Source organism: Muntiacus reevesi, chromosome 1 (assembly GCF_963930625.1).
Source record: "Muntiacus reevesi chromosome 1, mMunRee1.1, whole genome shotgun sequence".
Classification (NCBI taxonomy): domain Eukaryota; kingdom Metazoa; phylum Chordata; class Mammalia; order Artiodactyla; family Cervidae; genus Muntiacus; species Muntiacus reevesi.
This window is the reverse complement of record NC_089249.1, coordinates 36,201,882-36,225,811: the sequence shown is the minus strand read 5'-3', so window position 1 is coordinate 36,225,811 and position 23,930 is coordinate 36,201,882. Positions and strand designations below refer to the sequence as shown.

The window sequence follows — 23,930 nt, the reverse complement described above, 5'->3', positions numbered from 1 at the left end:
GAATCCAATTCCTTCCCACTACAATATGCACTAGTGGGTGTCTAGAAGTTAAAACACTCTTAGATTTCACATTTCTTTTATACCTCCAAATATTTGCCAACATATCTTATTCACTCAGACATATTTTAGAAACTTGTAAATGCTACTAATTAAACATGATACAAGCAAGTTGAAAGAGCAGCCTCAGGAGCAGAGGGGCAAGAGAAATTGGCTGACAAGGATGTCACACTGAGTCGGGACCCGCTGAAGCTTTTGTTTCCACTACTCTAGTTTGCATATTTAAAAGTGAATTTGCTCAGACCTTCAAAATAATTATTTTTCTTTACGTTAAAAGAAAAAATATCTAGACATTCATTCTAGACTGTTTTATTGCAATGTGTAAGCTAATGCTATGTCAAATACCATGAGTGGCTATCTGATGTACCAAACATAAATAAAAAGGGAAGCGGGCTCAAGACTCTCACCCAGTTTGGAAAACAGAGGAACACGACGGTAACCTGCAAAAGGAATCACATCTGATTAACACAATAAAAATACGTTGGTCATCAGGGGCTCCCATAAGGCTCCTGAGAAATAACATACTTTGTTTGTTGTTCAGTCGCTAACTCGTGTCTGACTCTTCACAACCCCATGGACTATACAGCATGCCAGGCTCCTGTGTCCACCACTATCTCCTGGAGTTTGCTCAAATTCATACCCATGAGTTGGGCTACAGGGATGCCCAGAGTATTTTCCACTGCTATCACTATAAAAATGCACTGCATTCTCCTGAATCTCATACTTGGGGTAGATATAAATTGGCTATGTCATGTCAAGTCTCATGCTATCTGTTGTGCCAGAAATTCATGTCCATTGAGTTGGTGATGCTGTCTAACCATCTCATCCTCTGCTTCCCCCTTCTCCTTTTGCCTTCAATCTTTCCCAGCATGAAATAATAAAGCACATATAAAAAGTAGGACTATGCAGCTATATTCCATCATGTATATTCATTTTCCTCCAAAATAAAATATTTGAAATTTCTACCCCAACTTCATAATAAGCACCACACAGTCCATACTTCTCCCACCCTGAAAATGCAGCATCTCCAAAATTAGCCATCACCCTTCTGCTTCAGAAAGTCTGTTTCCTAGGTACGTCTCAGATGGTACTAGAAAAGTAAATATAAGGATAAAATTGGGAGCACACTGTAAATCACCCCAGAAAGGTGACTGCAAGGCAGCTCTGAAAAGAGTCAAGATAAGAGTCTTGGGCTCCCTGTCTCTTCTCAGGTGGAAAAAAAGAGTCACTGCTTCTCCCTTCTGAATGGTTCCCCTCCTTCATTCCTTCATGATAGTCATGCCTACTCTTAACTGAAACAAAAGAGCTATAATCCACGCAGAGAAATTTTCATATAAGTCGTTTGTCTAATTAGTCTTCCTAGCATTCCCAGTCCCCAATCCCACCTTCTGTATCAGAACATACTTCTATAATTCCACTAGGAAGAAGTCTATCTATCTATATATATATAGATATAACTCTCTCTATATATTTTATATATATATAACAATTATATAGGAAGAACTATATCTATATATATAGATATAACTATATATATATAATATATATATAACAATTATATAGGAAGAACTATATCGCTCTATATATATAGATATAGCTATATAATTATATATATATAACAATTATATATATATATAACTATATATATATATATTTCTTCCTTTACATATCTGACTGTCATGAAGAAAGCTATTTGGTATATCAAAGAGTCTCTTTGTTAAAATCAAATTATACATATTAGCACAGTCATCTTACTTTTCAGAATATTACCTCTGTTCATGCATAGAACTGGTAAAGTATATTGTCCAAGAAATTCATTTCCAGCTATGAAACCCTGATTTTCAGCAACAAAACGAATCAATGCTAATTCTGGCACCTGAATAACAAATGTGAATGTTTCATTCCATCTTGGATTAAAAGCTGAAATATAAAGGAAGAAATAGAATTTTAAAAAAGTCAAATATTGTTCCTAGGGGAAAATGCTTAATATCTGTTCTCTAAAAATTCTTATTTTTAACACTTTAATAGTAATAATGAAAGCTGATGGTTTAGAGGACTTAAATCTTTAATGCATCCAATGAGAAAGAAATAATAATGGCAATAATAATACTTATTAGGTGTTTACAAGTGCCGGGCAATATTCTAAAAACTTTAAGGAGATGATCTCACTTAATCCTCACACCAGGGTTATCTCTATCCACATTTACAGATGGGAAACTGAGTCACAAAGATGTTTCATAACCTTCAAAAAATAGCCATTTTTGTGTGTGTATGAAATAGCCTTCAAGAAATAGCCATTAAGCAGTGGGGCAGGAAATCAAACAAATGGTTTCTGACTTCACAGCAGAAACATGTGACTATTATACAATATGACTGCTGTGTCCAAGCATTTTATCAGCAAAGAACTTGAGACAACAGGAAGTTACATAACAGCCTTTTTCTAGATCAGGACATATTATGGGAAGAGCTCTACAGACAGTGGTTGGACTGAGAGCTCACTAATGTTTGCTCTAAAGTCAGCGCTTGATCCTTCTTTTGATTAAATGCTTATTTTCAAATCCAAAATTGATGAGTAATCTATGTCCCTAGCAAAACAGATCATCCCAAATGAGTATCCTGCCAAACAAGAAATCCAAATTACATCACAATGTGACCCAAATCAGATAAAAATTAAGCACAATTGAATGGAACCAAGAAATTCTCATCCAGATCAAATAAATGCTCTTATTTTAATTAAAAAAAAGTTCAGGGAAAAATAATGCAGTGTTTTTCATATACAAAGGCAATGCTACACCTACTACCTCAATAGATTTGTCCTTTGTATCATGTTTCAGCATATATTGAAGCATCCGTGACTAATTATACCATATCTATGCTTTCTACAGTGTATCTGTGGTCACAAGTGCACATTTACTAGGCAGGAATTCAGAATGCAGTCAATGATAGTGAAAATATTAAACGAATTGACTCACATTGAAATAATGACCATCTTACCTTGTCCTAATAGAGAAATAATTCAGTGAAGTACAGGAAACAGGTTTAAGAGTGAAATCTCTATAGGCACTGCAAAATGTCTGCACAAAATTCTTATACTAACCTATTCTCTGTCTTCTAACCCTGCTTGACCACACTCTCTCTTTCATATACACACAAAATCATACATATATATATATATATATATATATATATGTGAAAGTCCTTTTAGTTGTCAAAGTGAAGAAGAAAAAAAAACCTAATTTGATAGTTACAAATATAGTTAAAAATCACGGGACTTCCCCAGTGGTCCAGTGGTTAAGAATCCACCTTGTAATACAGGAGACCCAGGTTCAATCCCTGTTCAGGGAACTAAGATCCCACATGCTTTGCAGCAGCAAAGCCTACCCACCACAACTAGAAAGACCAAGTGCTACAGCTCCTGAAGCCTGTACATCCCAGAGCCTGCGCCATGACTACAGAGTCCAGCACCACAAGGAAAGATCCCACATGACGCAGTGAGGATGCTCCATGCTGCAACTAACGCCTGATGCAACCAAAGGAAAAAATATTTCTTAAAAATCACTTCCTCATTGTACGCAAACATGACTGCTTTCCTCCCAGACTCTCATGTCTTTCAATACACTACCATCACCCTAGTAGCTAGGCGATCTCAGCACCCTTCTTGTCCGGCTATGGACACTTTCAGTCCTGCCGGTCTTCCTCACGTGCATCCTCCATTCCTTTTCTGATGGTGCAGCCCTTCTTTGAGACTTGACTTCTGCATCGTATCACTGTGAAACCACATCCTGACTCTCTCCTGTATTTCTCATCTCTCTCTCTCACACTTCTTCCTCTCCACTCTGTAGAAATGATCTCTGTTAACACTCAGTTCTTAGTGCTTTATATCCCTGCTTAAAAGTTTTAATTTTATTCATTTTATACAGAAAAGAAAGTTTCTAATATTGTGTCACAGCTTTCACGATTTTCCACAGCCATCCCCAAAGTAAATCTCTCATTTTATTTCACAACTAATCTTTCTTAAGTATACTGTACTTGAACTTTTGTACTTTCTGCTAACATGTTTGAATTTTGTTTCCTCCATGTTTTAGCACACATATTCCGTTATCCTAGGGAATTCTCTAGAGGAACTAGGGAACCACTAGGAATCCTAGTGGTTAGGATTCAGCACTTTCTCTGCCATCTCCTGGGTTCAATCCCTGGTCAGAGAACTAAGATCCCACAAGTCTCAAAGTGTGGCCAAAAATGGAGAAAAGAGAAAGAAAGAAAATTCCCTTATCCTCAATCTCTATAAAAAAATTCTACTCATTTGCCAAGAGCCATCTTCAAATTTGCCCCTTCCCTACAATTCTTTGTACTTTTTTTAAAGCACGAATGAGTCTTTCATAACAATTTCACTCACATCTCATATTCCATACTGAACTATAAATGATCTATAATAGAATTAGTTGGGGCTTACATAAGAATGCAGTTAATAGAGGCTTTAAGTTTTCTGATACTTAGAATCAGGCTTTTACCATGATAGGCTCAGTAGTGTCTGGTGAACCAAACTGAATTTTTGTAGGTATATTCCCATAAAACCAGGGATGCAATAAAATTTCTAATGGGAGCTAAAACCATAGTATTACATAGTATTACATAAGGGGTGCATGGAATAAATTAATGTTCTGTGCATTTAGTCATGAAGACTCAAGTAAGGGGGATGGAGAAAACAAGGGATAGATTACTAGAAGCCTCCTGATATTAGCACTTACCATTTCTTGACACTGCCATTTCAACTCAGGGGAGCCAAATAAGGCAGTGAGTTACTACTAATATCCCTTCCCGATGATAACACAGGATGAGGTAATAAAACTTTCCAAATCTTTTTTCTCTCCTTTGTTCCTAGGGGCTGAGGTAGAGGAATATGTGGGGGTGGGAGGAGGCAAACATTGGATTTTTGAGGGAATTATCACCAAAGAAGAAAAAGATAGCTCAAACTTCACCTGCTTCTCTGCCCATGCCATTCAACCTGGAGCATATTTCTAAACTCTGAAATGAAGTCCACTATATTTTGAAAATATTCACTCAAAGAAGATTCTACTCTCAAAGGATCAGCTGCAAGTTCTCTTCCTGAGTTATTCTGACTATCTGATTAACAGTCAACCCCAAGAATCTATACTTTTGTAATGTTCTTAATGATTTCAACTTCAGAGAATAAATAGGAGTGTTAGTACTGTATTATGCAAACTGTCATGAGGTGTTGGCACACTCAAAATCTCACCAAAGTCACTTCTTTGATTCCTACATTTCCCTTCTGACAAAAATGACTGAATTATGAGTCCAAATACTGTTATGAGTAGGTTTCCATGGCATACTGAGTCAGAAGCCACAGACCTTTGATCTAAAATAATTCAAACTGTCAAGTAAAACTATGCAACACACCATATCAGAGAAATCTTAAGCTCTTAATTTTATACAGAAGCTAACAGTTAGATAGGTTTGAGGCCATCAAAATACCTCTCTTAATCAATTAAACAAGGAAACATAAAAAGGAAGTAAAAATGGAAAAAACACTACTTCTTCAGGCCAGATACATTTTTGTATCTGTAATTGAAACTATACCTAACCAACATTAAGTCATTATCAAATTGTTTTTGCTGCATATAATAATTTGGTCATCTTGAACGTAATGCAAAAGGTTTGCCTTATGAAAAATAAATATGTATCAAGACTCTATCAATACATAATTTTTAAGCTTTCCAACATGAAATCTAATAGACTGATCAATAAAATATATTAGGAGCTCACCATTTTTTTTAATTACACGACTCTGCTGCTTCATTTGATCATTTGGAACCCCAAATATTTCTACAATCACTAGGGTATCAGCTTTGTTTTGATAACTGGGAGGCAACTGGATACCACTGATAAGCTGCACAAAAATAAGTAAATGTAAGAATTCAGCAGAACAAACTGTATCACAGCTTACTTTCAAAATAAAATGTTCTCCAAAAATTATGATGAAATAAGTCAAGTCCCACCAAAAAACTGAACATAGAAAACAGTGCAAGTCTTAAATTTTAGTCCTTTATGAGTTAAATTTAAACTTAACTATCAAAAGAAGATTACCAAATTATTCCATTTGACCCAGATGTGATTACAGTAGAATCCACATTTTCCAATATTTATGGTCGAGCATATATTTTTATTCTAACAGCATTTGTTATGATTGTTATAAAGCAATGTTTAAAAATATTATGACTCCCCTTCTGCTATAATACAGACTGAGCACTCCAATAACTTGAACTATTTTCAAATCTATATAGTCTAAAAACAACAGAAAAAATGGAAACTATAAATGTTACTTCTGAAATGTACAAAAAAGCACCACATAATTTCCTATGATAGCATTCTCTGACAATATAATTTATATGTTTGGATAAATTATCATGAATTTTTAACTTACCCATTGTTGCCTATATTATCATAAGTCACCTGAGTTTGAAATACCAACTATTTCATATATGCATATCTTAGGGATTGAATAGCAGAAAATGTTTAACAAAGTAATTAATAATAATTTTATTTCATCTTCTATTATTCAAGGTAACTGCTTTAAGTACAGATTTGTTTTAATTTAAGGAAAAAAGAAATAATGTTGTTAAAGTGCTGCACTCAATATGCCAGAAAATCTGGAAAACTCAGCAGAGGCCACAGGACTGGAAAAGGTCAGTTTTCATTCCAATCCCAAAGAAAGGCAATGCCAAAGAATGCTCAAACTACCGCAAAACTGCACCCATCTCACACGCCAGTAAAGTAATGTGCAAAATTCTCCAAGCCAGGCTTCAACTGTACATGAACCATGAACTTCTGGATGTTCAAGCTGGTTTTAGAAAAGGCAGAAGAACCGGAGATCAAATTGCCAACATCCGCTGAATCATCGAAAAAGCAAGAGAGTTCCAGAAAAACATCTACTTCTCCTTTATTGACTATGCCAAAGGCTTTGACTGCGTGGATCACAATAAACTGTGGAAAATTCTGAAAGAGATGGGAATACCAGACCACCTGACCTGCCTCTTGAGAAACCTGCATGCAGATCAGGAAGCAACAGTTAGAACTGGACATGGAACAACAGACTGTTTCCAAATAGGGAAAGGAGTACATCAAGGCTATATACTGTTACCCTGCTTATTTAACTTATATGCAGAGTACATCAGGAGAAATGCTGGACTGGATGAAGCACAAGCTGGAATCAAGATTGCTGAGAAAAATATCAGTAACCTCAGATATGCAGACGACACCACCCTTATGGCAGAATGTGAAGAGGAACTAAAGAGCCTCTTGATGAAAGTGAAAGAGGAGAGTGAAAAAGTTGGCTTAAAAGTCAACATTCAGAAAACGAAGATCATGGCATCTGGTCCCATCATTTCATGGCAAATAGATGGGGAAACAGTGAGAGACTTAATTTTCTTGGGCTCCCGAATCACTGCAGATGGTGACTGTAGCCATGAAATTAAAGACGTTTGCCCCTGGGAAGAAAAGTTATGACCAACCTAGACAGCATATGAAAAAGCAGAAACATTACTTTGCCAAAAAAGGTCCATCTAGACAAAGCTATGGTTTTTCCAGTAGTCATGTATGGATGTGAGAGTTGGACTATAAAGAAAGCTGAGCACCAAAGAATTGACGCTTTTGAACTGTGGTGTTAGAGAAGACTCTTGAGAGTCCCTTGGACAGCAAGGAGATCCAACCAGTCCATCCTAAAGGAAATCAGTCCTGAATATTCATTGGAAGGACTGATGCTAAAGCTGAAACTCCAATACTTTGGCCACCTGTTGTGAAGAACTGACTGATTGGACATGGGTTTGGGTAGACTCTGAGAGTTGGTGATGGACAGGGAGGCTTGTGTGCTACAGTCCATGGGGTCGCAAATAGCTGGACACAACTGAGCAACTGAACTGAACCAAAGGAACAAAGTCTAAATAAAAAAGAACAGCGTTTGAAGTGTACTAATTTATAAAGTGTGAAAGTGAAAGTTGCTCAGTCCTGTCCAACTCTTTGGGACCCCATGGACTATACGGTCCATGGAATTCTCTAGGCCAGAATACTGAAGTGGGCAGCCTTTACCTTCTCCAGGGGATCTTCCCAACCCAGGGATCGAAGCAGGGTCACCTGCATTGCCAGCGGATTCTTTACCAACTGAGTTATCACTAATGTAGAAATTGAGACATGATTTCAATTTCTGAAGATTATAATAAAGAGGAACAAATAAATAACTGTTTGAATAAAGGGAAAAATGAAAGAAAGAAAAAGAATTAGGCCATATCCAATAAAAGTTTATGAAAAAGAAAAAAGGAGGGAAGAGAAAAGAAAAAAATGCCAATGTGTAATGTTTTCTTTCCTACACCCACACATTATAGCACCAACTAGAAACCAGAGTGACTGCACAAATATTTAATGATCAGCATGGGACTGGCCCAGCAACCCACTATAGTATTCTTGCTTGGAGAATTCCATGGACAGAGGAGCCTAATGGGTTACAGTCCACGGGGTCCCAAAGAGTCACACATGACAGTGACTTAACACCCATGCAAGACTATCAGTCCTCCGGACAATAAATCCTTTTCATTATGGTGTAACTCATTAAGGTGTAACTCATGACAAAAAAAAAAAAAAATGCTAAGTAATAGTGATAATTGAATATGAGCACTGAAATAAAATTTAGAGATTTATTTTTCAAATTATTTGTACACTCCAATTCACAAAGCCCTTTCAGGCGCCACTGCAGAGAATGGATGTCAGGCAGACGACCCTTAGTGGTCAATCAGATAGCTCTTGCTTTCATTTGGTGGTCTTACTCAGGAGATTTTAAACTTAGGAAATGATTCCATAGTTTTTATAAGCTTTAAAATAACCAATTTAATCCAAAGTTTTCTGTTTACAGATGACAAAGAGTAAACCAGAAATGCTGAATGACTTTATCAAGGACCTAAGAAAAATAATGGCATAACTGGGTCTTCTGATTCTCAAATCATGCTGTCCACAATTTGTGCAAGTAATCACAAAGCTCCCTAGAACAATCAAAAGAAGAGGGGAAGACCCATGTGGCTCTGAGAACAGCTTCCTAGGAAAATCATTAACCCTACCTCTTTCACATCATGACACTTAAGCCCCTTTTGGAGTATAAATAGGTGGCATTTATAAACATTTGTGCATACCAGCTATTTTCCAGCTTCGCTTTTTCAAATTAACGTACATGTATTAAGCAAATACTTTGTGTCAGTTACTGTGAAGAAGGATTGAAGAAAACATAGTCCTTATTTTTCAAGGGCCCTCAGACAAGTGGGGAGAGAAAGACAAGTATAACAAGTAAATAATTATAACTTACAGTGTGGTAAGTGCCATAATGCATGCATGTGTATCATTTTATGGGCTTCCTTGGTGGTTCAGTGGTAAGAATCTGCCTACCAATGCAGGAAATGTGGGTTCGATTTCTTGGCCAGGAAGACCTCCCAGAAAAGGAAATGGTAACCCACTCCAATATTATTACCTGGGAAATTCCATGGAGGGAGGAGCCTGGTCGGCTACAGTCCACTGAATTGCCAAAGAGTTGGACACAACTGAGTGACTAAACAACAACATAGGGTGTCATGGAACAACAGAAGAAAACTTCAAAAGAAATGCAACTCAGCACAGGCAAAGGTTTCCAAAAAGAAGTGACTCTGAAAGTCTTGAAAATAATGAGTCAGAATGCAACAGGCAGATGAAGAATGGAAGTAGTAGTCCAGTCAAAGGAAATAGCATATGCAGTGCCTAGAGGTGCCATTGTGGACGAAAAAAAAGGCTTCCATATGGTTTTAGAATGGGTTAAAGGCTGGAAGTGGTGGGAGATGAGGCTAGAGGAGTGGGACAAAGTCAGACTAAGAAAACAATCCGGAGACACAAGTAAATATTAAGTAGACATGATCAGATTAGCCTCAGCAAAATCTCTCTTGTTGACTTGTAGAAGATGATCAGGATGACTGAGACAGGCTACCTAAAAACCCCTTAGGAAGCCAAAGGAACAGAGGTGATGACAGGTAACAAATTCTTTTAAAAAAAAAGGACAGTAGCAAATGACATCAGATCAAGGCAATGAATAAGAAACACAGTTAAAATAAGATCTACAGAAGTTAGAGATTGATAAGACATGGGATGTGAAGGAGATGTGGAAGAGAAGAATAGCTCCCAATTTTATGACCTGAGTCAACTGAATAAATGAATTTGACTCAATTCACTGAGATTTAAATAAAATAGAAGCAATTTAACTAGGAAGGGATGTTTAGCTTTAATATTTTAAGCCTGACAGAACACTGGTAAGGATGCTAGGTGGGCTATTAAAAATAAGCCTTTAGAATCAAAAAATGAAGTCAGATTAGCAATGTGAAAATGTTTGTGTTTGAAACCATGAAAGTGTATAAAAGAACACAAAGAGAATGTTTAGTTTGAGATGAGGATTGAGAAAAAGCCTTAGGCAACATGAATATTTTAGGGGCACGTAGGGGCTACCCTGGAGAAGAGAATGGCTACCCATTCTAGTACTCTTGCCTGGAGAATCCCGTAGACAGAGGAGCCTCGCAGGCTCCAGTACATGGGGTCAAAAAGAGTTAGACACAACTGAGCGAATAAGCATGCAGGGGCTTCCCAGGTGGCTCAGTAGTAAGGAAAGAAAGTGAAAGTGAAGTCGCTCAGTCGTGTCCAACTCTTTGTGATCCCATGGGCTGTAGCCTACCAGGCTCCTCCGTTCATGGGATTTTCCAGGCAAGGGTACTGGAGTGGGTGGCCCTTTCCTTCTCCAAGTGGTAAAGAAAACACCTGTCAAAAAAAAAAAAAAAAGAAAACACCTGTCAAATCAGGAGATGTGGGTGCAATCCCTGGGTTGCGAAGATGCCCTGGAAAAGGTAATGGAAACCTGCCCGAGTATTCTTGTCTGGGAAATCTGATGGACACATAAGCCTGGTGGGCTACAGTCCATGAGGCTGCAAAACAGTTAGACATGATTTAGTGACTAAATAACAACAAAAGAGGAACCCACAAATGAAAGTGAGAAAGAATTGCTTGGAGGCATATTGAAAAAGGATAGAGGAAACACACAGAAGTACATCAATGAGATTTGTGTGGATTAGGAAGGGGTCTTGAAAAAGTTCCTGTTTCATCCCAGCTAGTCCCTAGAACAACTAGACATGTTCTTCTAATTAGAACAATGCAACTTTTTGAATTTTTTCATTCATGCAAAAAGGCAACAAAAAGATATGGCAAGATGCTGCAATACCATCCACCTACAGTACCTGAAAAGATTAACAGAAATTTAAAAGGTATTAAGGAAAATCAGTGGAACTAAAAATATTAATGGGTACTATCTAGCTTATATCATAACTGAAAAAAAGGTAAAAGTAATCTTACCCTTATTGTAAGTGTGAGTGGATTACTGTCTATTGGTACTTTATGTGGATTAAACTTTGTTTTTTTATCTCTTAGAAAGCGTGGTTTTAAAATATATCCAGAACAACCATTATCCAAAAATTTCCCATTTTGAAGATCCATAGGGAGACCAGGGGTCTGGAAATTTAAGGCCACTGTAAGGGAAAAGAGTACTTTGACTTTGTCAGTAAATGAGGGGATATCTAAAGAAACATAGTTAAACAGTTGAGTGAAACTTAATCATGGATTATATATCTTTGAACATTTTAACAGCAAGTGTTCACCAAATGACTCATGATGTTTAAACATTTGCTGTTGCCATGTCTACATTAACAGATGAAGGTGAGTTTCAAACCTTAATCTGTAAATTATTCTACAGCTTTTGAGTTAAAAAACCAAACTGGCACATAGCACAGATTATAGAACAGCAATGTACATGTCAGATAACATTCAGGAAATATGAGAATAAAGAAAATCACTACATTAAATGCTGGAAGAGTTGACACCAATGTATCATAAACTTTCAAGTCTAAAGGGGTACTGTTATCATTTGAGGAGAAAGCGAGGAACAGGTAGAGCGATAATTGTTGTTAAAATATACAGACAACTGCATATAGCCTGATAAACAGATACCAGTGGTATTCAGTACCACCATCTGCCCCCCACTGCCCACCCTACCATCCTGGTCCCAACTGTTCCCTCTCTACAAACCTATGGGCCTTGCCACAGTTCAGTAACAGAAGAGTTAACACTTGGCACTTTCTAACTGGTTAGTCCCAGAGGCATACCAGTTGATCAGTTTGGAATAAGGAGGGTCTGACAAGGATAAAGTAACAGAGCTCATTACTCATTTTTCAGTACTATGAATTCAGAAGTGATTAAAGTACAAAAAACACAGGTCACTTGATTTGAAGAGGCCCTTATCAAATCTTTCATGCAAAGCACTTGATCTTCACTGTCCTCTTACGTTCATTTTCAGTTTCCTTTTCCCCTTCCGACACTTCCCATGCAAACTCTTCATGAGTTTAACCTCCATGTCTATACCCTTACCTAGATTTATCCTATGCAACCCATTTAAGAATAAACTCAACTCTGGAAGTCAGTGATTCATCATTGCTTGACTCCAAAACATCCAGGGTCAAAAATTTTTCAAAGGAAGCTCTTTTCATGAATATTTTATTAGTTCACAAAATGAGCTTATTTTGCCTTACTTTTGCAAAAAAAACAAACAAACAAAAAAACCCCAAACCTCAATATTCTATATAACATACCCATTTGACAACCTACATTCCAAAATTCTTGAGGATTAAAATTAGAAGAGTCAGCTCTTATTGCTTTGGGATATATTCTGGTAATGAACTTCCTGGTGTGAAGAATAAATTCCCTGGCTGAAAAACAAATTTATTAAAATATTGCAAAATATTTCAAATAAACTACTATGTATATATATTTATTTAATTCTACAATTTTGATGTCTACTGTCTTGGCAAAAGTATTTGCAATTCATGGAAATCGAAATAAACTCATACTTTTGTTTCATGGTGTAATTCAACTGTTATGGAAAAGTTAATAATAATTTATTTTACAATTTTATGTAATCATCCACTTGAAGAAAGAAACAACTGGATAACATGTTTCTTTTTCTCACATTCAAGTTAATTTCACTTTGACATAGAGCATATAAAATTCCAAAATAAAATACCATCCATAATGGTAAATGGTGTAAATTAGCTTTAAATCTTAAGTGATTTAAATAGAATAAATATAAATGTGTAAAAAATATATGTAGACACTTAAAGAATATGTATAGGAATTGTAAAGAAACTGAAACAGACTGTGTGTAGGTATGTGTTTGACCCAGGTGACTCAGGGTACAGAGTCTGCCTGCCAATGTAAGAGACGCTGGTTCAATCCTTAGATTGGGAAAACCTCCTGGAAGAGGAAATGGCAACCCACTCTAGTGTTCTTGCCCGGGAAATCCCATGGACAGAGGAAGTCATGGGATCCCATGGGGTCACAAAGAGCCGGACACGACTTAGTGACTAAACAAAAACCACCACTGGATACCCCTCAAATTTTTGAACACAGATTTCATATTTCTCCAACGTTTTTATTCTTTCACTATGTAGATCCTCTTCCCACATCTATTTAGGCTAATACGGTGAGAGTCGTGGAAGAAATGGTTATTGCCTACACCCACTCTATTTGCTAGTCAGGTTTGAGCAGAATCATTGCCACTCTCATCCTAAATGCTATTCTTTTCCTAAGAAGCATGGTCAGATAAAAAATTAGTTACTGAAGTTAATAGTAATAATTATAGTTAATTTAATTAATTCATTTCTAGAAGCTATACTCTCCTTGAGGAAAAGTTCATTTTGAAGCTACTCATGTATAAATGTGTTTTGTGTGTTCAACTGTTATGATTTCTTATATAGTCCTACATTAGATGTCTACCTTTCGATAAAACATGGACTTTTCTGGGTCTTAACTTTTTTCATCTACAAAGTGATAAACGTGAATGATCACTAAATATCCTTAACCTGATTTTGTTACTTCTGAGACTTAGAAATTAAACATGCTATGTTTTCACAAATGCAATTTATGTCTATTTTAGATAAATGAGAAAATCAAATAGAAAATATAAGAAAACAACATATAATCTCATCGTTCTATTAATAACCCTGATAACTTCTTGGTATATATATTTCCATTCTTCTGACATAGGTATATACTTATGCTTCAATTGAATCTTATTGTTTACTCTGTTTTAAAAACTTCCGTTTTCGACTTACTAAGAAAACATGAAAATCATTCCACTTCAATAATATTCACCTATGATATTATTTTTAGATGAATGAAAAGAATTCATATATATGAAAACTTGTTTTTGATTTTTCCTTATAATAAAATTAATGATGTTTATTATATTTTAAGAATGATGTACCTCCTTGCAGTACATCTTTGACCAATCATTAATTATATACTAGAGTCAGGCATCCTGGAACACGAACTCTAGTGGCCTTAGGAATTATCAAACAAAGCTAGTAGAAGTGATGGAATTCCAGTTGAGCTATTTCAAATCCTGAAAGAGGATGCTGTGAAAGTGCTGCACTCAATATGCCAGCAAATCTGGAAAACTCAGCAGTGGCCACAGGACTGGAAAAAGTCAGTTTTCATTCCAGTCTCAAGGAAAGGCAATGCCAAAGATTGCTCAAACTACCATACAGTTGCATTCATCTCACACACTAGCAAAGTAATGCTCAAAACTCTTCAAGCCAGGCTTCAACAGTATGTGAACCGTGAAACTCCAGATGTTCGAATTGGATTTAGAAAAGGCAGAGGAATCAGAGATCAAATTGCCAACATCTGCTGGATCATCGTAAAAGCAAGAGGATATCAGAAAAACATCTAATTCTGCTTTATTAACTACGCCAGAGCCTCTGACTGTCTGGATCACAACAAACTGTGGAAAATTCTGAAAGAGATGGGAATACTAGACCACCTTACCTGTCTCCTGTGAAATCTGTATGCAGGTCAAGAAGCAACAGTTAGAACCAGACATGGAACAACAGACTGATTACAAACTGGGAAAGGAGTATGTCAAGGCTGTATATTGTCACCCTGCTTATTTAACTTACATGCAGAGTACATCAGGAGAAATGCTGGACTGGATGAAGCATAAGCTGGAATCAAGATTGCCAGGAGAAATATCAGTAACCTCAGATATGCAGATGACACCACCCTTATGGCAGAAAGCAAAGAAGAACTAAAGAGCCTCTTGATGAAAGTGAAAGAGGAGAGCGAAAAAGTTAGCTTAAAACTCAACACTGAGAAAACGAAGATCATGGCATCATGTCTCATCACTTCATGGCAAATAGATGGGGAAACAATGGAAACAGTGAAAGACATTATTTTCTTGGGCTCCAAAATCACTGCAGATGGTGACTGCAACCATGAAATTAAAAGACGTTTGCTCCTTGGAAGAAAAGCTATGACCAATCTAGACAACATATTAAAAAGCAGAGACATTACTTTGCCAACAAAGGTCCGTCTAGACAAAGCTATAGTTTTTCCAGTAGTCATGTACGGATGTGAGAGTTGGACTATATAGAAAGCTGAGCACCAAGAATTGATGCTTTTGAACCGTGGTGTTGGAGAAGACTCTCGAGAGTCCCTTGGACTGCAAGGAGATCCAACCAGTCAATCCTTAAGTAAATCAACTCTGAATATTCATCGGAAGGACTGATGCTGAAGCTGAAACTCCCATTCTTTGGCCACCTGATGCGAAGAATTGACTCACTGGAAAAGACCCTAATGCAGAGAAAGACTGAAGGCAGGAGGAGAAGGGGACAACAGAGGATGAGAAGGTTGGATGGCATCACCAACTTGATGAATATGAGTTTGAGCAAGCTCTGGGAGTTGGTGATGGGCAGGGAGGCCTGGTGTGCTGCAGTCCAGGGTGGTCACAAAGAGTTGGACACGACTAAGTGACTGAACTAAACTGAACTGACTTTTAGTTCAAGAAAAGTGCTCTATACTCTTTCCAAAGAAATGGTGATGCTACCTTTTATGACTCAACTCAGTCCATTTTCAAATGCTGAGCAAGTGTTTAATACAATGAGAATGAGAGAATTATAACCATTTTTGCTGTGCCCAGAAGTCCCAACCACAGGAACAACAACAAAACAATCCAATAGTTTGAAATGGACTGTAGTAAAGAGGTCAAATTCAAACTCCATTCACAATATTTCACGGTAAAAATATACTTTATATCACAATCCAACACCACACAGATACACACACAACTGTTTTATAAAATAATTCTTATGTTTCCTGCATACAATATACTCTTCTGTACTCTATTATTTAGTTCTATTCCATTCCATTTTATTATATTCCATTTCATACTATTCTGTTCTTTTAACTGCCATGTAGAGCTACTGAATAGATTTTTGGTCACAAACCTCAGTTTACAACAAAAACCAAAAAGTCCTAAAATATCCAGCATGTTTCTAATAGGCATTTTGAGGAGATGAGTTAAAGCATGCCTCAAAACCCTAAAGCACCAGTGGCCAGCCCAATGAGGTTAACCACCATATATATTAGAATCTGCATTTCCAAATAGCCAGGAGCTTTCCTCAAGTTTTTTTTTTTTTTTTTTTTTTGCAGGTTTGCAGGTGCTGATTTTTCTGCTTCTACATAAGATAGTAGATTGCAGTTTTTAAAAAGGATATGGCAAGTCACCTTATTCTCATTGACTGTGGAGGCCCAGCATAGGCTGCCTCAAAATCCAAACTTGATTATTTTGGATTAAAGTTAAGCAATGGCCAGTGCAAGAGGGACACTCTCCCTCTTTTCTTTTTCTTTCAAAACAGTAAATAAATCTCTCATGTGAAAGGTACACTCCCTATATCCGAAGGTAGGACATCCTTTCCACCAATGATAGGGAATTCAGAGCCGAGAAACCTATAAAAATAAACCTGGTGCCTTATTTCATTACTACCCCAAGCTCAAACTGTTTAGACTCTTCACTAATTTCCTGTCAGTTTTTTATACATTTGTTTCTTCGTCTGGAAGGCATAAAAGCTACCTACTTTGGTCACTTCTTAGGGTCCCATTTCTATGAATTGAGTTTTGTTTCTTTTTCTCCTGTCAATATGTCTGGCATCAATTTTATTACTAGTCCAGTCACAAGAACTCAAGAGGGGTAAGAGAGAAAAGATTTCCCCTACCAACAGACCATTCGTTTTTAAGTTGATAACTGCTGTTTAGTCACTAAGTCGTGTCTGACTCTTTTGTGACCCCATGGACTGTAGCCACCAGGCTCCTCTGTCCATGGGATTTTCCAGGAAAGAACTGGAGTGGGTTGCCATTTTCTTCTCCAGGGAATTTTCCTGATGCAGGGATCAAACCTGAGTCTCCTGCTTTGGCAGCTGTGTTCTCTACCACTGAGCCCCCAAGGAAGCTCCAAGTTGATGATGTTCCCCACCATGTAAGTCTGAGAACAAGGCAGAGTCCACTTCCCATTCTTTTACCCAGGCCTGACAGCCATATCTCGGGCTGTACCACATAGAGTAACCCACCTCAGATTTAGAGTCTGGAGACAATGAAAACAAGATTCAGAGACAAATGGCTCCTCTGTAGGCACACAGCTATCAGGCAGCCTGGTCTGAGTACCATTTTTACCTTCTTCTTCACTTTAGAGATGCAGCTTCCACTCTATTATCTCTACCTCATAGATGCCCACTTCTGCTAGTGGTAAAGAATCCTACCAACGCAGGAGACACAAGAGACACAGGTTTGATCCCTGGCTTGGGAAGATCCCGTGGAGTAGGATCCCACTCCAGTATTCTTGGCTGTAAGATTCCACGGAAAGAGGAACCTGGAAGGCTGCAGTAGCAAAGAGTCTGACACAACTGAGTGACTCGGCATTCACTCATTCATAGATGTCCACAAACTTCACCCTGGCTTCAATTTCGCTGCCATAAGCCAATCAATCTTAAGGGAAGTCAACCCTGAATACTCGCTGGAAGGACTGATGCTGAAGCTGAAGCTCCAGTATTTTGGTCATCTGACGTGAACAGCTGACTCATTGGAAAAGCGCCTGATGCTGAGAAAGACTGAGGGCAGAAGAAGAGGGCATCAGAGGATGAGATGGCTGGATGGGATCACCAGTGCAGTGGACGTAAATTTGGGCAAACTTCGGGAGATGGTGAGGGGTAGGGAGGCCTGGCATGCTGCAGTCCATGGGGTCTCAAAAGAGTCCGACACAAATGGGTGACTGAACAACAACAATCCTTTATCATCTCCTCCCTACAGCCAGCATCACTCTTATGCTGCTAACAGAGGCATCTTTCAGAAACATAAAAGGGGTCATGTAACTCCTGAGATTTCAATCTTCTGCTCACTTACAGAGCTCAAGTTTCTTGTAATTTAGCTTTGCCTACCTCTGCAATCTTGTCACTCTCTACTCTCATATAAACTGCTCACCACAGTCCCTCCCAACAAAGTGTCTATACTGGACATTCTCAAGCGAACTTTCATGACTTAGAGAAGTAAATTAATGATTCCGTTCTGTGAAATAAAATGCAAAGTGACCTGAGGCACATAACCCTTTTTAAAATCTGTTAAATACATTGAAATTGTATTCAAACATAGTTTTATGAACATTGTTGACCACTTTTGACATCTTAAAAGTGAATATAACTTGTTTAAACACTTCATCTATTTGAATTATAAGAATTTACCTGCCAACTTTGTAAGTTTTCGGGCTTGGGATTCCCCAATAGAGTTGCTTTCATTAAATTGTTGATATAGATTTGAATGATGAAAACTTTTGAACTTCTCAACTTTAGTATAAATAACAAGATCAGATAGGGCCATAGATATTTTTATCTTTGTGGTGCAAAGAAAAAAAAAAATAATTTCACAATTTTGCACTAATCATTTGAAAAATTCTTTTTCCAATAAGGAAAATACGCTCTCAAATCAATGATTTTAGTTTTTTCATAAGATTATACCCTCAAAAACTATTTGAATTGGGTCAATGTAAATACGTTCTATAATAATAGCATTTGATGTTACTTACCAGGCAATCTAAACCTAAAATCCCAATTCATGCAGTAAGTACTGAAGATGACAACTATTTCTATTTCCTTTTCCCAAAGGTCTTAGTTTAGTCTACTGAATTTTACAAGTTCAGGAATTTTAGACTATTTCCAATGTGATCTAACATTTTGGAATAACTTCTGTATAGTACACTATTGTACACTTTTCCAGCCCCAAATCTATACTCTCTGCACTTCTGTTAGCCTCTTCCAAAGTGGGTGTTTTTTTTTTTTTCCAGGAAAACATTGCCCGACCATGCTCAATCCATGTGCTTAAGTGTCAATCATGTGAAGTGGGCGTGGCTAAGCAGAGTGCATTCCCCGGGCAACAGAAACCAATTTAGGCATGTGTGCATGCTTGGATCACAGCCAGCCTACTACTATGATCCAAAAGGAGTTGGCTTGGGCAGCTGAAAGATAGACAGGACTTTCAGATTTGAATCTAAAAGCTTGTAAAACTGAAGCTTTGCAAAGGCTAGGACCCATATCAGGAAAGTGGGGCCAAAGTTGGCAGAAAGAAAATTCTGTGGACTTTGCTTAATATGCTTTAACCAATCATTCCTGTAATTAGATTCCCTTTCCTGAATGTTTCATTTCTATGGACCAGCTGAATTAATTCACATTTTATTTAAACCAGCTGAATTAGTTTTGTATTGCTTGCAACCTTGTATACCTTCCTTTGTCATGCTAACTTGTATACTTAAAATACTATATAATATAAACAGTGATTTTCTTGTCTCTGACAGTAAGCTCTCCTTCAGGGCAGAGACATTATCTTTTATACACTGCACAACGTCTAATATATAAGAAGGTCTAATATTTGTTGACTGTAGAGAAAAAGAATTTACGAACAGCTAACACGGGGAAAGAGATAACAACTTCTAAAATTTCTTTTCCACTGCTAATTTTTCCCAAATAAATTTTAAATGATAAACTAAAGTGATTACAAGTAGGAAAAAGACGTTTTCCTCCAAAAAGTTTTAAAAATTCTCAACTAACAAAAAAATAAAACAACTTTTCAATCACTTGTAAGATTTTCACAAAACGTTGCCTCACCTTCTTTTTCCTGAAGAGTGGGATTCTGACCACCCGTTTCGACTGTTCTTCCTTTTCCAAATCATCTCGAAAATCACCCACTGGTTCTGGTTCTTTGGCACCACTTCCATCCTCCTCTTCTTCCACCTCCTCCTCTTCTTCATATTCCTCCACCTGACCATGCACATCAGAACCTCTCCTTTCAAGGGTTTCCCGTAAGGTTCCTATTTTCTTGTTTCTAACTAATATTTTGAATTTTAATGCCTACAGAAACAATTTGAAAGAGATACAATTATACATGTACAGGTAAATTTGCACTTGTCATGGTCATTGAAAAGCCTTTCATCATATTTTCAATTTACCCACAGTAGTAATATAGGTAGCCCCTTTTTCCATATTCCTAAAAACCTAATAGAAACAAAGGGATCTACCTGGTGGCTCAGAGGTAAAGAATCTGCCTGCAATGCAGGAGACCTAGGTTTGAATCCTGGTTCAGGCAGATTCCCTGCAGAAGGGAATGGCTATCCACTCCAGTATTCTTACCTGGAGAATCCCATGGACAGAGGAGCCTGGCGGGCTGCAGTCCATAGGGTTGCAAAGAGTCAGACATGACTGAGCAACTAACACTACACTAGACTATCCTTTTTATCAAAATATATTCACCTAAATGCTCACGGGCTATTTCCTAGGAACATTGCAAAGATACACCACTATAATTAAAACTAAGCATTTTTCATTAATCTCCAGCTCGGTTTCATTGGCCAATATAACAGCAGCAGGCTTTTTCTTAGCCTGAGCTTCTCAGAAAAAATATTACCTCTGGTGAAGGTAGTCTGTCTGAAAAATTATCAAGCGTATATGACAGCAAGGCATCCCCAAAAGTAGCGAGCAAACTGTCGGCCATCACTTCTTGTTGGGAAGGGGAGCAGTGATTTTCTAAAGACAGCACCACTGGGTACTCAGATGCCTAAAAAAATTAACCATTACCACAGTTAATCAAAACTCCTCAATAACTTTAATGCAATTAAGATGAGTACTTAATTGATTTTAAAACTAACATCTAATGTTCAGTACCTTAGCAAAATAATTATCTATTCTTTAAACTGAAAATACTTTTGAGTCTGACAAAACAGGGAACATTAAATCTGTACATAAAGGTAAATTAGTCCCAGTTGTACTTAAAATATAGGGGAAAAAACTGAAACTCCCAACAGTTTAAATAAATTTGTTAAAACTCCCCATGTTTTAAAATAAATAATAGCATAGTCATATAAAGGAATGATAAAGATCTGTCACAAAGGAAGTAGAGCTATATATACTGCTATAGAAATAAGGTATCTATGATCTAGTCTTAAGAGGAAAAACAAGTTGCCAAAAAGTAAGATTCTACATTTTTACTTTATAAAGTACATATATAGTTTTGATATTTTTAGGAAAAACTTTAACATTTAGATATGTTAGACAAAATGTTAATTTTCTACTTTTTTCTATTTTAAATTCTATAATCAAAATTCACTGCATTATAATTAGAAACAAAGATAAAGATATTTCCAGGTTTTAAATAAGAAAGAATATCTAGTAAGTAAAAGCGACTGTGTGTGTGTGTGTGTGTGTGTGTGTGTGTGTGTGCGCGCGCGCGCGTGTGCATGCTAAGTCACTTCAGTCGTGTCTATTCTTTGTGACCCTGTGAACTGTAGCCCACCAGGCTCCTCTGTCCATGGAGATCTCTAGGCAAGAATACTGGAGTGGGTTAAAAGTGACTCTACAAAGGTATTTTCCACCACTGTAACTTTTAAATTTGTCACAAAATAGTGAATATCACTCATTTGGATATCTTATTCAAAATTATTTTCCTTCTTTCCACATATAATTTTCAGGGCACATTTGCCAATTTACAGTAACAAGAAAAGGAATTGCAAGGTCTGCTGAATGATTACAGACCTTTGATAGATATGTCATATGTCATATTGCATATAACATATCATATTAAGTCTGAGCTTATTAATTTCTTATGGCTGCTGTAACAAATTACCATAAATTAGGTTGCATGAAACAACAGGTATTTATCTTTTCACAGTTGTGGAGGCCAAGATTTTGAAATCAGTTTCACAGGCTAAAATGAAGATGTCAGCAGGTTCTACGGGAGATCTTCCCTGCCTCTTCAAGCGTCTGGTGGTGGCCAACATTTCTTGGCTTGTGGTCGTATCACTCCAGTGTCTGCCCCTCATCTTCGCACTGCCTCTTCCTCTCTTGTGTGTCAAATCTCCCTCTGCCTCCCATGAATAAGGATATGATACTGGCATTTAGGACCCATCCAGATAACTCAGGATGGTGTCTCATCTTAAGATTCTTAACTTATCACGTCTGCAAAGATCCTTTTAACAAATAAAGTAACATTTACAGGTTCCAGGAATTAGAATCTAGTATCTTTGGGGCTCTTATTCAGCCTACAAAATGATCTTCTTGCAAATACCCACATATATATATATATGGCTTCCCTAGTGGCTCAGACAGTAAAGAATCTGCCTGTGGAGACCCAAGTTCAATCCCTGGGTCAGGAAGATTCCCTGGAGAAAGGAATGGCAACCCATTCCAGTATTCTTGCCTGGAGAATTCCATGGACAGAGGAGCCTGCTGGGCTACAGTCCACGGGGTCACAAAGAGTTGGATACAACTGAGCAACTGATGCTTTCATTTTCATTTATACATATATAAACTTAAGTCTAATATTAAGAGAAGAGTGTAAATTTCTTTTTCCCAAATATAAGTGATTTTGAGTTTAGGCAAAGTGAAGACCTAGCAAATGGATTTCTCAATTAGGCCCTGACCTCACTCACTGGGAAGAGCTCACTGCTGTCTGTGGTCTTTGTTCCATCCTCTGGGAAGATCATCTTGTCTTTATCCTCCTTGGCCATATCTGAAGTGTGAACTGAGGAGCTGGCTTTTCTTAAAGCTAAACAACTTTTGCAGTTCACTTTCTGACTAAGCGTGGTTTTAAGGTTCCCCTAGCAAGACAGACTTAGCTTCTGTTTTTGGCAATCTAATGCCTTCAAAAACCACAATTTCATATACATTTGTTTCTAGTAAGTCACATGTGCTGGAACCTATACTCAAAGTTCTTTCTGGGCCATAGATATCCAGTGTATTTTTATTTCATTGCTCTCTTATCCCCAAGTTAATGGCAACTATGTTGAGTAGAAAGTCTAAACTTCAGTCTAATCTTTGCTGCAAAACTGTGTCACTGTGTCCAACTGAGAAGTTTCACTGAGTCTGTTCAAGGCCTTTCTTTTTTCTTCATTCCATCACGTGCTCTTTGGAGTCTTAAAAGTTGTAGATGTCTGTCTATCCTTGCAAGGCCTTTGAATTTTCAGACTGTCTCTATTTCCTTTTATTCCTTCAGTTATCCATCCTGAATGAAGTGGGAGAGTTTGGTACAAAAATATTTGGGAAGAGTATTTCAGATGAAGCGAATAGCAAGTGCAAAGGCTTTGAGATGGGTCTGAAAAGAGGTAAGGAGGTCAAAATGGCCACATGAACAAGGGAGAGAGGAGGAGAAGACATCAAGGAGGTGATGGTAAGCAGGTCATGTAGGGCCTTGTGAGTCATGGTACAGACCTTAACTTCTACTTTGAGTGGAATTAAAGAGTTTGAAAAGGGGAATGCCATGATTGGACTTATCAAAAATTCACTCTGCTATATTAAGATGAAACTTCAGAAGAGGAGGGAGAGAAGCAGAGACCCTGGATAAGAAGCCATTGCAATAATGCAAGTCAGAGGTGATGCCTGTTGGCCAGG

At 37.4% G+C, this 23,930-nt stretch overlaps 1 protein-coding gene across 1 annotated transcript in view; it reads right to left on the bottom strand.

Moving 5' to 3' along the window:
* Positions 1 to 411: 411 nt before the first annotated feature.
* Positions 412 to 23,930, bottom strand: part of PLCZ1 (phospholipase C zeta 1) — a 43,367-nt gene continuing 19,848 nt past the window's right edge. The window contains exons 5-12 of the mRNA XM_065921985.1: positions 20,953 to 21,102; positions 20,157 to 20,399; positions 18,741 to 18,888; positions 12,765 to 12,881; positions 11,476 to 11,648; positions 5,842 to 5,965; positions 1,828 to 1,977; positions 412 to 497 (exon numbers count right to left, since the gene is read on the bottom strand). Coding sequence (XP_065778057.1) covers positions 412 to 497; positions 1,828 to 1,977; positions 5,842 to 5,965; positions 11,476 to 11,648; positions 12,765 to 12,881; positions 18,741 to 18,888; positions 20,157 to 20,399; positions 20,953 to 21,102 — 1,191 coding nt within the window. The remainder of the gene's footprint in view (positions 498 to 1,827; positions 1,978 to 5,841; positions 5,966 to 11,475; positions 11,649 to 12,764; positions 12,882 to 18,740; positions 18,889 to 20,156; positions 20,400 to 20,952; positions 21,103 to 23,930) is intronic.